Below are 16,443 nucleotides of genomic sequence, written 5' to 3'. Positions count from 1 at the left end.
TGCTTTCAAACTGCTAGGTTGGCAGGAGCAGGGACTGAGTAATGGGAGCTCACCCTGTCGCGGGGATTCGAACCGCCAACCTTCCAATCAGCAAGCCCTAGGCTCTGTGGTTCATCAAGAGGTTCAATGCTATCCTTTGCGCACTGAATCAAGACAAAAGATGTTTATCACACTACATGTGTTAATTGGTTTACCAATACCAGGATGCCTTTGTTGTCAACAACAGTTTGCCCCCTGAATGGCCCAAAATTATCACGGTCTGCATTATTCAGCATTTCATTTCCTTCTGATCTCATTGTTTACTATTTCTTCACCCTTATACAGTCATACCTCGGGTTGAAAGAGCTTTGGGATAAGTATTTTCAGGTTGTGCACTGCAGTGACCCAGAAGTAACAGAGCGCGTTACTTCCAGGTTTCGCCACTCGCGCATGCGCAGACGATCAAAATTACATCATGCGCATGTGCGGTAGCGGTGAATTGCAACCCACGCATGTGCGGACACAGGTTGTGTTCGCTTCTGGATGTGAAAGGAGCTCCGGAATGGATCCTGTTCACATCCAGAGGTACCACTGTACATGCATGCATACACACACACACACACACACACACACACACACATATATACCTGTAACTAAAAATATATATTTAAAAAATGTATATCCCACTTCCCATCATACAGGCCTCAAAGTAGCTTACTACAATAAAATATACAAAATACAAAATAATGTAAAATCCCCCCTCCACCAACAAAAAAGAAAAGAAAAGCATCGGATGAAGTAAACTTCAGTCCATGAGAACTTATGTCATAATAAATTCGATAGTCTTTAAGGTGTCACAAGACTTTGCTGTATTTGGTAATGGCTGTGTCCTAACGTCACAATTCCACTGGTGTTGGGGTACCCTGAGTTCAGTGGGGCTTGATCTTTAGTCACTGAAGTCACTTTAGGACTGAAGCCTAAAGCAACAGGACATCTTTATTTTGATTGACAAGTAGTAACTCTTTCCCACCACCAGGTAACAATGCTGTTCATTGTCAGTTCATCACCATGTTATGTTCTTTCTGTAGCTGGCAGTGACACAATTCATATATTAGGAATTCTATGTTCTACTGCTGCCTGAGTTCTGGAAGGAAGACCGCTGCTGAAAGGCCCATTTCCACCTGGCCTAGGGGGCAGGGCCCAGACGCCAGAGTGAGCTAAAAAAGGCTCCTGGGAGGTCACTGGGACATTGCTGGAACAACTCTTGGGTTGCGGCAACTGGCTAAAATGTTTTCAAATGTTTTAAATGGTTCTAATTTTGGTTCCTCTGTTTTGTTTTTGTCGGGTTAGTGTTGGTTAAATGTTTAGTTGGAGTTGGTGGTTACTTTGAGTATAACTGTAAACTGTTTGTTATTATTGTTATTGGTTTTTATTTATTTATTTATTTATTGGTTGGTTTGTTGCTTGTATAGGGTATCTCGTCTTTTAATGTTTGATGTTTTGTTGTGTTTTATTTGTTGCAAGCCGCCCAGAGTGCCTGGGGAAACCCAGCTAGATGGGAGGGATATGAATTATTATTATTATTATTATTATTATTATTATTATTATTATTATTATGCAAAGTAAAAGAGGCATTTTGACAAAGGCCAACTAAATCCACTCAAGTATTAAAGTCACAGTACTAACAAGTTGCTTCAAACGTAGCAACTTTGTACTTAATTTCCCTCTGAAATCATCCTGTACATGTCTACTTGAACATAAATCTCATTAAATTCAACAGGGCTTACTCCCAGGCAAGTGAGTGTATTGCTTTTGGCTACACTGCCCTGTTGTTAAATGATTGCTTCACGTTGCTGCAATACATCATAGTCAATATTACCAGTATTTTTATCTCTCTAGGTAAAACATATATGTATATGTTTGTGAATTTTTTTAAAAAATGTATTTTGTCATGAGGAAGGGAGAGTTGTCATAGATCAGAAAGTCTGAGAGAAAATAATTACATTTTAAGCAGGGTGCATGCTAATACTGTTTTCACAGAAGAAAATTAGCCCCATTGTGATTTGTCGTCTTGTCTAGGAAGTTATTTATTCCAGCCTTTCTTTTAATGGGGTAAAATCTATTTTGCAAGCTGGCATGTGAGTTGAACTGAATTAATGCAAACCCATTATTTACATTTCGAGATACTTGTCTTTGCTGTGGCAGGGCATATGGGAAAATGTTAACAATTTCACTGGTGTTGACTAACAAATCAAAACTTTCAGGAGTTTTTTTTTTAATACCCTGACTAATGGAGATAGATGCCTAACACCGCTCCCCCACTGTTTTGTGTCTCACAGACACAGCATCTGTCTTTTTTGCCATTGGAAAAACAAGATTCATTAATAACGTTGCTTTCAAATGATGTATAGCCGAACATACGTCCTGCAACACAATCCTTCTAGAAAGCAATAATCAGACTACACAAACAACACTCCTAACAAACACAGGGAAATGTCTGGGGGCCATGACCTAGTGCTAAATATATGTTAAAAAAGGAAATTACACACAAACCACATGTGTAACTCTAAACCTCCTTACAAGCTGCTGCAATCCTTTTCTGACATACCTGGGCGTAAGACCCATTCATCTTAATAGGACTTACAGTACTTCTGACTAGATATGTATAGGGTTGACTATAATATCTGGATTCCTCTTGATTACAATTATTTTGATTACATTTTGATTACAGGGATCTACAAGAACTTGGGTTTTGCAAGAAGTGGAATGTTGAATATAGTTTCTTTTATTTAATTTAATTTTAGCTTAGAATAGTAATTTATATCCCACTTCTCTCCATTAAAATTGGACCCAAGGTAGTTTACAGAAGTAAAAACTTTTTAAAAATATGACACCGCATCACGTTCTGTGTAGATCAATGACATACATGTAAAAAACACACGCTACACCGCAAAACTAAATGCACGTTACAAAATACAAAAACACAATAACAAAATCCAGACACCATTGTGAGCCTTTAGTTAGGAACAGCAACTGTGTTGCTGTATACATTCAAGTTTATTTTATTTTTTTTAAAGGCTGCTTGAAATGTATAGAAAATTACTGAGACTGAAATCCTATACACAATTACCCGGAAGCAGAATTTGTTCAGCTCAAATGGAATTATTTCTAGTAGACACATATAGGCTTCCACTGTAAATCCTCAAGAATTGTGCTCTTTAAATTCTGCTTTAAATGCAGGAGCCAGCCAGGTCTTTTCAAAAAGTTCATCAAATGTTGTAGTACCAACAGAAGCAAAAAAACAAAACAAAAGCAAAGCAAAGCATTGTTCAACTACTGATGCGGAAAGCCTGGAAAACTTGTACCAAACTTACCAAGGCAACACGGTTTCCCCCAGGAGGCATGGTTAATCATGAAGCAAATTTGAGATGTGAAGGGCTTTCTTTCCTGGTTCCTTGCTACAAGAAGCTTTGTACTTAAATCCATCTGGTTGTGCCCTGCGCAGCTCAAGACCAGGGGTTTCCTTTTCTGAGAAGGCATATTTCATGTTGGTTTCAGTTTTATAAATGTTTCCCTTGGCTTGCTTTCGCTAGGCCGGCTGCCACTTGTTGCAATGGTAACAGGGGAAGCCAGGATCTGCTTTCTGCTCAGTCGGCTGGAATGAATAATTAACTCCCCCCCCTCCCCTCATTAGCATTCCATTCAAGCGACACAAATGAAGCAATTCATTTCTCTTTTTTGTCCTCAGAAGCTCACTGGATTAATGAGGGTTATCTAGGAGATAAGGCCCAGGCCTGCTGATTTCATTTAGCCTGATTGGTTAGAAACGGTGTATCCTAAATGCAGGGCCCCATTTGCCCGCATATCAATTTTTGGCTGCTGCATTTTTCAACCTTCTTCTGGCAGGAGATCTTACATTCAGCCAGGGAGGATATCTATCTGGCGGACGCCGCATGAATCTTTCATTTTTGCAACTTTAATATTTTATGCTGGCAGTGTTCTCTGTTTATAGGTGCTTTGTGGAGCCACGTGAAGGACAGGTCTAGCACCAGAAAATGCCCTTATATGTAACTTCCTCCTGGCCAATTTGGCACTCCTGCCGGTGAGTTTGCACCACAACTGAATTCACCCCTCCAGCAGCTCACCTGCTGAAAGGTTGGGTAAAAGTGCCTCCACCTCACCTCACTGTGGACATAAACCACTTACTTTTCTGTAAGCTGCTTTGAGACATACAGTGAAAAGTGGGGTATACTTTTTAAAAAATAATATGTAGGATAAATAGGTAGAGGACACAATCTGTATTGGCCTGGTGTGCCATCCCCAATGAAATGAATGGGAACAGCCCAAGAGTATACTTGTGTTTTTTAATGGATGCTGCATCTGTAATAACAACAAGGCAGTGTGCCTTATATACAGTCAGGCAACCAGTTCATTGAATTATTTACTGCAGTTGGGAAGATCTAGGAGACATCTTTCTCAGCCCACTATCTGTCATCTTTCGGACCAAAGATTGAACCTGGGACCATCACTTTTGCTGCTTCCTTCCAATGTTTGGGTTTTTTCTATATCTTTTCCAGAGGTTTTGCAGTCCTCAGGCGCACTAGATCAGAACACTCTGTTCCTTCTGATATTCAGCAAGCCTCATCCCTTGTAATGTTTTCAAGAGCACTGAAGACCAATTTCTTCTCAAAGACCTTCAGTGGTTAAAGCATACTGGGGTCTTTGTGTTGTGGGTCTCCTGGATTTTATTGTTGTTTTTGATGTTTTTAGCTTTAGAGCAGCAATGGAATGAATTTTAAACTACGGTATTTAAATATTTTAAAATATACTGAGAAGTTGCTGTCACTGTCCTTTTAGATAGAGTTGCAAGTCGCTTTGTGGAAAAGATTTCTTGAAAAGCAGGATATACATTTATGTGAAGCCATAAAATAAACCAACATTTGATTTCAGAAACCCTATTTCCTTATATGGGGCCAGGACAATAGCAGCTGGCTAGAATCAGAGAAGAATCTGGCACGTCAGGAACAGCATCTGAGAGAGTGGAAGAGGAGCTTGGAGGAATCTTAGCAAGTCAAAGGGGCATGGCACTATGATAGAATCTCGGCAGAGGTGAAACCAAAGAAGAGGAAGAAGGGTGGGACCTAGTAGAATCTAACAGGTCTAGCACAAAGCCTATGACAAAACCTTGGTTTTATTGCCTATGCAGAACCTATATTAACTAGGCCACATATTTGTACATAATAAGAGAAAGAGGAAGGAGCAAGACTTACAGGCTTTATGGACTTAAATATCTGTTTGCTTGTTTTTAAATCACAACTATGGGGCAAGTGAAATAGCATTATTTTATACACCCATAAAGTAGAGTCTGTAGGACTTTATGATTTCTGCCATAAATGTCAATGGTGATCATCCTATCATCCAAGTACAAATGTTATTACTGAGCACTGAATTCAGGGCCCAGCATGTTCTTAACACTTATCGCTGCAAATATCTGGAGCACTGCCTGGTGCCATCTCAGAGCCCACACATTGGGGGCAGAAAGAGATATCCAGGGCTGAGGTAAGGCTGTGTAAAACATTTTGCCCCCAACATGAGGCAAAGTGCTCCTTCATGAGTAGGAGAAGCAGAATGAATTGTGCAAACTAAGCCAATTTATACAGAACTTCCTTAAAGTAAAACCTGGTGTTTGTTTACTTTTTTTGTTAATAATGTATACTGTCTTAAAGGTTGTCAGTGTTCCATTAGCCAGACATCATCAAATGGCAGAAGAGGCAAGAACAATTCCCAGGCTTGGATTCTTCTTCTGAGCAGCCGTACACTACTAGAGCCTAGACTGCCACAGCAGGTTTCTCATGCACCCCTCCTTCTGTGCAGGCTTCTGTTTACATTAATTACACAACCAAATCCTTTTAGTGTACAAAAATTGCTTCCTTCTTCCCACAGATGCTTTGGCCACTGTCTAGACAAGGATTTGAGTACACTGATCCTTGTGTTTACCACTACTCCAGCATTAACGTTGTGCATCATACATGAGAAACAAATGTATTTGCAAGGATGGGCAGAAGGGAGATAGTGGTGGGTTGCTGGATGACTTGATATATATTGGCAAGGGTTTCTCAGTTCCAGTTGTTTAGCAATAGCAACAACAGAAAGGCTTTTTGAATCCAAATAAGGCTGTTGGAATCCCTGATTTGTATACTAGCAGCCTCCTAGCGAGTGTTGCTTGGGAATTCTAAGACACACACACACAAAAAAACAAAAACAAAAAAACAGGGAAGGTTTGAAAATAGTGATTAAAAGGTTGAATCTGCTGACTTAGTTCAATATCGTGTCCTATTATATTTTAACATAGATGAAAACATGCTCCTTGATCTTGGGTAAAGGTAAAGGGACCCCTGACCATTAGGTCTAGTCATGACCGACTCTGGGGTTGCGGCGCTCATCTCGCTTTACTGGCCGAGGGAGCCAGTGTACAGCTTCCGGGTCATGTGGCCAGCATGACTAAGCCGCTTCTGGTGAACCAGAGCAGCGCACGGAAATGCCGTTTACCTTCCCGCCGGAGCGGTACCTATTTATCTACTTGCACTTTGACGTGCTTTCAAACTGCTAGGTTGGCAGGAGCAGGGACCGAGCAACGGGAGCTCACCCCATTGTGGGGATTTGAACCGCTGACCTTTTGATCAGCAAGTCCTAGGCTCTGTGGTTTAACCCACAGTGCCACCCGCGTCCTTGATCTTGGGTACCATTGTGCAAATTTAGTTACAATATCTTAAGAGAGCTCCAAATGCACAATGAAGAATTTCACAACCATTATAGTAGATATGCAGGTCATGTCAGTGTACAACAGGGTAGATTAGGAAATTGGCTGTGCCCCCTTCAGCTGCCATTTTTCATCTGGCTGCACACACCCAGGCTTTTTGCAGGCTATTGATGGTAGGGAATCCCATGAGCAGTACTTCCACACATATTTGGTGGGTGAAATAGAGAACTTTGAACTGGCTTTTTGTGTGTTTCTGCTGAATCTTTGTTCATGAGCTGGCACAGACTCTCCCCCTGCCCCTATCCCTTTCAAAGTTTTCTGCTGCCTGTGGAAGCTGCTTATGGGCAAGGAGATCCTGAAAACATTTAACCTACCTCTTCGAATGTGCAGATTTCCCCCAAAGTCCATGCCTGAGTTGTGACTCAGGATCAGGGACATGAGAAGAAGCATTTCATACATTTTAAAATTTCATTCACTTTCCTTTTTAAAAAATGATTTTAAAAAAGGAAAGAAATAAAGAGACACTTTACAATGTTCAACACATTATATGGGATATTAATATCAAATAGAATTGAATAAATAAAGCATGTTTTATTCCACAACCATCTTCTTATATCAAACAGTCTTATCTAAACCAAAGACAACCGTCTCCCTTCAGCCTTCTTGACAGATACAAATAACTGCAGTCTGTTAAAATCTTTGCTTTAATTTAATCAAAGGAGGTATTTATGAAGCACTTTGCAACCTCCCAGAAGTCTGTGACACAGAAATTGGGCTAAATCAAATTAGCATTCTATATAAAGAGACTTGTGCCTTAATGATTGCACTCATAAGCCATTTGTACAAAAGAGGGCAATAATTTCCTTCCGTGTTATAGTTCTCCATAATAAGTAAGAGAAAGAGTAAATCAAGTCAGCATTTATTGTCTGAAAAGATAAGGCACCTGAAATAGCCTCTGTTTATTAATTTATTTTTCTCCTGAAAGCCTTTAAATTTAATACGAGCCATTTAATTGTCTAGTAAACATTTCTTTTCTAATTTGCTCACATCACTTTAGCAGAAATACATGGCACGGGAGAAGAATGAAATGAATGCCAAGGTCCATGGACATTCCCTGGTTCCAACGGGATCTTTGTTACATTTGAATGACATTCTATGGTTAACATTTGTGAACTCTTACAGCCCAGAAGCTAACAAAGGGGTCGCTTTCTCAGGTTATGTTATGATAAAGGAAAATGAATTATGATGTATATGCCTTTTATCAACCACTTCTGCAGTGAATCAACGGCTATTTAACTGTGATGACTATCGATCAGATACAAGGCACTTGCATTCCTCTACCACCTCTTGTGTATGCTGATGCTCTTGCAGTCCCCACCCGCCTTGGTTGCTGTTACTCCAAGCCTTAATTCCCAGAAAGCATTCTCCTGTAAGTTGCTAGGAGCTGGATAAAAAGAGTCTGGAAGGGTAAGGCTCTGCGCTGTCCAAATGGTCCACCCGTTGCCTCCCCCCCCCCCAGCTGTAGGATGACTGAGTGGGAGGAGGCAGGCAGACTCCAGAGGCCCCACGGTGCGCCCCGCCCCTATGGGTGGCTTGCCCTGCCCCTGGGTGTGTCGCCCCACACGTCTGAGCGACTTCCTCCACCGCTGCCTCCATGCACCATGTACGGATTTCAGTTCCACAACCCATCATTCAGTTTTTCTAGTATGTTAAGTCACACAGGTTGTGTCCATGCACACAGGTCATTATACAGATGTTCAAACCAACAGGTAGAGACTGGGCAGGGAGAGGGAGCAGAGTCTACTGTCTCAATCCTTTGCTCCATGCATACAGTATCAGCTAAAATGAATCTCTGTGCAGAGATGGTATGACTGATACATCTACTGAAACTGACCCGTTGGTCCCTGAGACCAAATTAAATGCTACCCCAAGAACTACAAATAATAATTTAAACAAAAGGGAATCTCTAAACCCTTAAAATAAACAACCTAAGTGGAAATCCTATACAGGAGCTGTTTGCTGGGAGCTGTAGGGCATGGAGGAACCACCACTATACTGGCAGAACACAAGCTATGCTAGGCCAGTGGAAAGCACACCAGCAGAATACCTCAGGTATGCGGGTGGAACAAATGTACATCCCCTGCTATAATGGGATCTTCACAACCTGGTTCAGTGACAGGGAATAGTTTTTAGCCTGACAGCCGCATTCCTTTTTGAGCAACCTTCTGGGAGCCACTTGCCAGTCAAGGGTGGGGTCAGAGGCTAAAGTGTGTGGAGCAATGAATGTCAATGATCTTTTCCTACAGTAGGCCAGCATCTACACACACTCATATTCACACTTCTCTATTCTCCATCCAGGCAAGCAAGAGGCTCTATCAGTGTTCAAGGATCCAGTTACAGATAGGTAGCCATGTTGGTCTGCCATAGTCAAAATAAAAAAATCCTTCCAGTAGCACCTTAAAGACCAACTAAGTTAGTTCTTGGTATGAGCTTTCGTGTGCATGCACACTTCTTCAGATACCGTGTGCATGCACACTTCTTCAGTGTTCAAGGACACATTCCAGCCAAGCAAAAACGTTTGTCGTGCAAAACAGGGCCAGTGATGAGGGTGATAGCCTGGAGAGAAGTGGGGTGGCCTGGGAAGAGTTCCAATGGCCAGATAGGGTGGCTTGGAGAGACACACTTGGCCTGAGGTTTGTCACCTCTGCCTTAACTAACAGGGTAATGCCAGCCCAAAATGTTTTGCTGCTTTAACTGAAACCCAGATAGTGCCTCTTGCACTTAAAAAAGTATTGCTGTGCTATTCAGGCACTGATTTCTGCCTACATCTATTTCCATTCCTCGAACCCACACCATGCTGCCTGAAACAGGTCCCTTTTTTTCTGCCACAGTACTGCTCTGGCCCTGAGCAAGGGTGCATCCAAGAAGAGTGAATAAAAAAAGAAGGAATCATACAATCATGTATAGGTAATCGCTTTCTTTTGTTAGCACCATCCCCTGGAAACATTCAATTATGGCCTGCATTTCCAGTGTTTTCAAATGACGCTTCATGAACACATGAGAAATCCAGGAACAAAAAAACAAAAACCAGCACAAAATTAAGCCATATATATTGCACAAGGCTTGATCTACATTTCCTTCTGTTTGGCACTTTCTGTCTTCAGTGACCAGTTTGCTAGGCTTAACTCTGCACTGTAACCCAAGGCGGAAAAATTCCCTTGAACCATTCCTTTAATTGCACACCACATTTTTAGGGTCACAGATAATTAAAGTATTTATTTCATCATGTTGTGAACTTTGAAGTTTGCCGTTCAAATAATGAAATGCACATGAAGCTGCTACAGATTCATTTTCCCCCCAGAACCCTGTTAAAGATACCGAGCCAAGCCAGGATTTCTCAACAGTTCCTTGCCTCAGTGTTTAAATTCTCCAAACTTTATGCCTTGTTTCAGCACTTTGTGAAGTTTTATTACTCTTGAAGGGCAGGACGCACTATACTTTGCACGGCAATGGATGAATCCAAAGGCTATAGCAGTGTGAATAAATAATACAGCTAATAGTCCCAAGGACCTTAGAAGCAAGAGTGGCACCATTATCAGACTGCCTTTTGATAGCTTTCCCACATTGTTCAATAAAAGCAATTTGCTACTGATGGCTGGGGCATCCCCTAGTCACTGAAATAACAGGTAAGGTACATGATTCAATTTTTAAAACCTGTGCAGTTGCTCCATTTACAGTTATTGCTTGGAAACCTCATTGACACAATTCGGTGCTAAGGCACAGCTGTGTGTTTTCTCTATCCCCACTCAAAATTTACTGTAAACTGAGATGCATCAGATAGAATGGGGAAAATACACTCAATTACAAAAGAAATGGATCAATCCGTTTGTTCTTTACTCCTCCGACATCATTAATGCATCATTCGGGGGAAAACATTACTCCCTAAAAAGCTTTAGAACGCAGTAAACTGGGAACTTCTATGGGACAGACAATCTACACAAGGTGTGAAATATGTGAGAGAGTCTCTCTATTATTATTATTATTATTATTATTATTATTATTATTATTATTATTATTATTATTTAAACTACTATAGAACCAGCTCTGAAGTGGATCGGGGCATTGAGCTGGTGGTAGACTCTTCCTCTAACACTGTTTCCCCAATTGAAATCATGTTCTCCCTCCAAAAGCTGCTATTGGATGGAGAGATGGGAATTACTGATACCATTGAAAACTAGTCTTCCTCTCCTAGGGATGCAGGAGAAATATGATTCCATTCACCATTAAAAGTGAATGTATCGAATTTGAACTTTCTGAAACATGAGAACCGAAACACAGCCTCCCTTCAAAATTTGCAAGCATTCAAATTTTGCAATGCAGTTCCCCAATTAAACAATGTTTACAAAAATGGTTATATTAGGTGACCGCATGCAAAACAATAAAAATATTGGTGAAAGCAACATACAAAATGCATTGTATTAGGAGAAAATGCTTGCAAAAATTTGTAGAGTAATCAATACTGCATACAAAAATGTGTTGGCAGGGGTATTTTGCACTAAAATGCTGGTGAATTTTCACAAGGACTTACAAAAAAAATCGGCAAATAGTTGCAGAAATATGCAGAACTGGATTTTAGACTGGAAAATTGGCAGATCCTTCCATCGCTAGACTTGACAAACTTAGATCCATTATTTTCAGTGGGTCTGAGTCTGAATAGGACTTAGTCAGACCCACTGAAAGTTCATAAAATACAACCCCATTATATTGTGCCTTTTCCCCTGGCCTGGCCAATAGAAGTTTGAAGAGGAAGCACAGATTTCAGCTGGAAAACTGGCACATGGACTTAAAACTAACCCCCAATCCAATTCACGCCTCCTCTCTCACCCAAGGCTCTCAATGCCTTGCCCCTATGTGGCATTCACCCTGAGACCTATAAGTGAGAATGGATGCACAACTAGGAAACACATGTGTTTTGCAGAAAAACTTTTGCCTAAGAGTTGGAGGGCAGGAGTTGCTGACAGTAAAAGGCGACAATCCAGGGTCTGGAAGGACAAAGCAAAGACTCTCAGGATGCTCAGAGTGAAAGGGCAAGAGAAAAATGAAGATGATGATCAGGGTTGTGGTAAATAACAAACTGAATGCGGTGCGTTTGTCCCGCTTCCCAGAAACACGTTATAAAAACATGGCAAATTCTCTGTAGATGGTGCCTCTAGAGACGTGATAAAAGGAATGTGTTAGCTTCATAAATAAAAGGGAACATTATGAAAATCACTCTCCCACCTCTTCAGTTTCAAAATTTCTGATCTTTCACCTTTCAGGTATATTGGAAAGAGGGGGTGGAATTTATTTATGGGTGCTTTCCTATACTCAAAAGCAACCTTTGGATCTGTGAAGCAACAGGAAAGCCTAGTGATCAAGGACTCAGAGCAACAGCATCATGATTCCTTTCTCTGGTTTTTGCAAATACAGCTACCATGTGCCACTCTCTACTATGTGCCATAAGAATATACTTTCTTGGAAGTTTCTTTATCTGCCGTGAATCTGATTAACCCTCTCAGGCCCCAAAGCTATTGAAAGTGTTGGCACTGTGGAAAAGTTCCATATGACTGCTAATATCTATCACTTCCAGATATTCTGTTTCATGGCAGGTGGTACTTACAAACCAGGTGGTTTTCTTGACCAATAACAGTAATGGAGAAGGACTTCATTATTCACCATAACGGATTTCTCTCTTTTGTTTTGATTGTGGTGGCATTTCTCAGTGTTACCATCTTTATGAGAGCATTGCCCTCATAAATAAAATAATATTTGCACTCTGACCCTGGAAACTGCTAAATTTGGGGGAGTAGATGGAGAAAGGAACCAAAAGATTGCCACGTCTTAGCTGATGCTGCAGTTGTTGCTAGGCAGGGAATAGCTTCCCAGGGAGTTCAGATGGCTGGAAGGCCTGTTGTAAATTAAAAACTTAAAACAGGTCAATTAGGCTGAGTGATAGGATTATGTGCTCAGATTTAGAAAAACAAAACACCAATTTAGAGGATAAGGCACACTTGCTGTTCCCACTCCTATGGGCAGTTAATTTGAGAATTTCAATTCTTTCCCTCCTTTCATAGCATTACTGTTTATACCTATAGCTTTATACATGTACATGGCACTTTGGCAAAAGCAGACAGATTCCTACCCCAGAAAGCCTAAAGTCTAAGCACCAAACTAGATGAGAAATGAACAGTTTCCCTGTGTTTTAGTTGGGGTATTTGGTTTGTTTTATACTGAAATGCTGTTGCAGGGGACTGTGGCATCAATCACAGCAGTGTGCGGGGATGTGTACTTAAATTTCTCCCTGTGGATCACTCTTCCTTTCAACCCTCAGCTACTTTCGACCCACGGGGGGCAGATCCAATTCCTTTCCTATGTGGGGAGAAAAGCACCTAGAGGCTAGTTTGATTGGAAAAAGAGATTGCAAGGAAAGAGTTAAGCATGTCTTCCTCTCCCCACTGATACACTCTTCAAATTTATAGTTTTATATTTCTTGGTTAAAACTGGGACATTACTCCTGTATCTTGCCTATTTGGTCCTAAATTTTGGAAAAGGGGCTTCAAAAGGCAGGGAGCGATAAAGGTAAGGATAACAGGAAAAGAATATGCAGAAACGCCATTGTATTTAGTTAAGCTTAGTTTCTAAAGGGGTGAAAAGGGATAAACAGTTATGCTAAAGATTTGTGGGAAAGGTGTGCTGACAATTTGAAATAGCAGTGAATTAAATAATTTTAAAATTAAAACATATTTCAGTTCCTCAACCTGTGGGTCCCCAGATGTTGTTGGACTACAACTCCCATCATCCCTAGCTAGCAAGGCCAGAGTTCAGGGATGAAGAGAGTTGTAGTCCAACAACATCTGGGGACCCACAGGTTGAGAACTGCTGCCTTAAGCAGTCAGGAATATGCATCATAGGAACGAAGAAGCCACTCCTGCTGAAACTCACCAAAATGTCTAATAACTATCAATTGGTTGTAAATGTCCTCTCTTTGGGCAAGCTGCTCAAAAAGGTGGTTGCTGCAGTGGCGGAGCTTCATGCTCCAGCACCGGGGGATGGAGAGCAGGCAGGGGCGGGGGGGCAGCTGCGATAGCACGCTGCTGGGGGCTGTGTGCTCCCCCCGCATTCCTCTTCCTCCGCCAGTGGGTTGCTGTGGAACTACAGGTGCTCTTTTTCAATCAATCAATCAATCAATCAATCAATCGTAAGTTTCATGTAATGTGTACAGGTAAGTAATTCAAAATGTATACAGGACTAGGAAGTATAACAATGTAAATCCAACATCAATAGACCAGAAACAAGAACCCTCGCACCTCCTCCTAGAGTTCACGTGGATGGATGGGGGGGGGGATCACTGTTGACATGATCATACTTGTGTGTTATGGGTACACTTAAACAATGTTGCTCTTGGTTGTCTTCCTTTTGAAGGTAATTATTAGTCATGGTCTCAGAGTGTGAGAAATCTAGCTGTCATGGACACTGAAACACAATGTTCCTGAACACACATTATAAACATGTTCCAAACAGCCTAATAGTCAGGGCTTTTTTTCCAGGGGGAATTCGCTGGAACTGTTTCGGAACCTCTCAGGTGGGTGCCATTGCCTTTCTAAGAGAAAGAGGGAGGCGTTCATGGTGAGTTCTGGAACCTCTTTTTCTAGAAAAATAGCACTGCTAATAGTCCTTTGCTTTTGCTGTGCCCTTCACTAAGTTTACTTGTAATGTCTGGGCTTCTTTTCTGCCATGGCAATGTGCTACAATTATTTCAGGCATGCCTCAGCTGTCTTCCAGTTCTTAGTGAGTTCCACTGGAACTACTGGCACTCTGAGATGAATCTGATAAACTGGATTCATTTCAGTTTGCTTTTAGACCCTGTTTTGGCACAGAGCTGCATTGGTTGCCCTTACAGATGTCTGATACCAGGAGAAAGACAGGGAGATGCAACCCTGCTGAGTCTCCTGAATCTTTAAGTAGCTTTCAATGCCACTGACTACTTAGCCTTCTGGATCGTCTCTCTTGACTCAAATATGGGAATGGTGTTTGGATGGTTCTGCTCATTCCTGAAGAGCCAATACCAGAAAGTGGTGCCAGAGGACAACTATTCAGCCACAAGTCATTTATATTATGGAGTTTCACATGGTTCCATCTTGTCCCTCTTGATTTTTTTCATCCAAGGCTTTAGAATAGGGTGTCCTCAATGTGTAGATGACACACTCTCTCCTTTACAATTGATTGTAAGTGTTGAATCGCTACTTGGAATCAGAAGGAATTGCTGAATCTCTGCTTGGAATCACATATGTATTGTACAAGGGCCAGTAACCACAGGCGGGGATATTAGCAACCATAGCCAGAAATATCAATATATGCTGTGAGAAGGTGTCGAAGTAAGTAGAAGGCGGAAGGATTTATTAACTTATTTGTTATAGATAGATAGCTTGAAGATAGAAATTCTTCAGGTCCACTTATAGCATATTGAAAATAAAACAACAAAGAGGAAGAAGAAAGAGAAAGAAGGTAAAAATCAGGAAAAACAGTCAACTGCAAGAGATAAAGCAACCTTTTAAAAAGCAGCAATAAAATAATGCGGTTTTTGCAAAATGACCAATTGGTTTGCTCCAATCATCTGCTTTTATTTACATTATTTTAAAAGAGAGGACAGAGCTAGCCTTATAGACTTCTATGGATGTCATTCCATCGGAAGCACAGAAAAGAACAGGATGACAAAGTGTCCGATCCAGGGCTCTGAAACAATGACAGATATTGCAGTACACCATGTATGTGTCTTGATATGGAGCAATGTACCAGTCCCAACTATGGTAATGCAGAAGTAAATCCCATTATTTTCAGTGGGATTTCTTTCAAGTAGATGTGCATCAGATGATCATCCATATGCGCCTTGTTTCCATTAATTTACATAGAACTATAGATCAAAACTGGGTAGGTTGAACTCTCTCTAGAGTCAGTAGCATTTCTCAACCTACCTCATATATAAACTTTGATACAGTCCTTTTGCATCTCCATTTTCGTTTGCCTACAAGTATGTACGGTTTTTAAAACAACAACAACATGGTTTTACACCACCTTTTAAAGCACTTATTTAATTAAGTGGCTCTTTTCAGTGCACTGTTCCAATTAGGGTTGGCATGTGAGTCAGTCTTTTGGAAGGAAGCAATCATAAACTCTAAGATGGGTTTATTCAGCTGTAGCATTTCTAAGCTGATTTAAGCAGTTTGTCAAAAAGTGAGTGAAATTAATTAGTTTACAACACGGTTTTACTGTTATCTAGCATTCAGCAAAAACTGATGCAAACTAGTGAAATCTCATCCATCTAAATCTACATTATTCAGTTCTCCCCCTAGTACCTAACCCAAAGACCGTTATTTTATGCTGGAAGGTTAGCTATGATTTGTATTTAGAATTAGCATAATTATGATGCACTCTCATATATCAATCAAATGAACACACATGAGGCTCAGTACTAAAATGCAGTCATTCCTAGGTATGCTTGGGCAAAATCTAGAAATATTCACCCTTTTAGGTAAACACAACAAGCACACATTCTTTTCAACTGTACAATGCCACCACGGGAAAAAGGAAGGAATCTATCCTTTCCTCTGAATCTCCATAGCAAAAACCAACGTGGCATCCTCAGACAGCTGCCAGAGACTCAGTGG

At 40.9% G+C, this 16,443-nt stretch overlaps 1 protein-coding gene and 1 long non-coding RNA gene across 3 annotated transcripts in view; one reads left to right on the top strand and one right to left on the bottom strand.

Moving 5' to 3' along the window:
* The window catches only part of LOC310708167 ((E2-independent) E3 ubiquitin-conjugating enzyme FATS), a 132,498-nt gene that overhangs the window by 82,107 nt on the left and 33,948 nt on the right, over positions 1–16,443 (bottom strand). The window contains exon 1 of one of the 2 annotated variants that reach the window (XM_083506136.1): positions 3,354–4,012. The exons of the other annotated variant lie outside the window; for it this stretch is intronic. Within the exon in view, the coding sequence (XP_083362262.1) occupies positions 3,354–3,519 (166 nt within the window). The 5' untranslated portion in view covers positions 3,520–4,012. Of the gene's footprint in view, positions 1–3,353; positions 4,013–16,443 lie in introns of those variants that run through there. 2 annotated transcript variants of the gene reach the window in all.
* LOC310708216 lies at positions 920–5,149 on the top strand. The gene is made up of 2 exons (XR_014526918.1): positions 920–1,015; positions 4,930–5,149. It is a non-coding gene; the product is annotated as an uncharacterized lncRNA (long non-coding RNA).

This window comes from Podarcis liolepis (assembly GCF_965112155.1).
Source record: "Podarcis liolepis genome assembly, chromosome: 5".
Classification (NCBI taxonomy): Eukaryota; Metazoa; Chordata; class Lepidosauria; order Squamata; family Lacertidae; genus Podarcis; species Podarcis liolepis.
The sequence above is the reverse complement of the archived record's forward strand: the minus strand, read 5'-3'. Positions and strand labels throughout refer to the sequence as shown.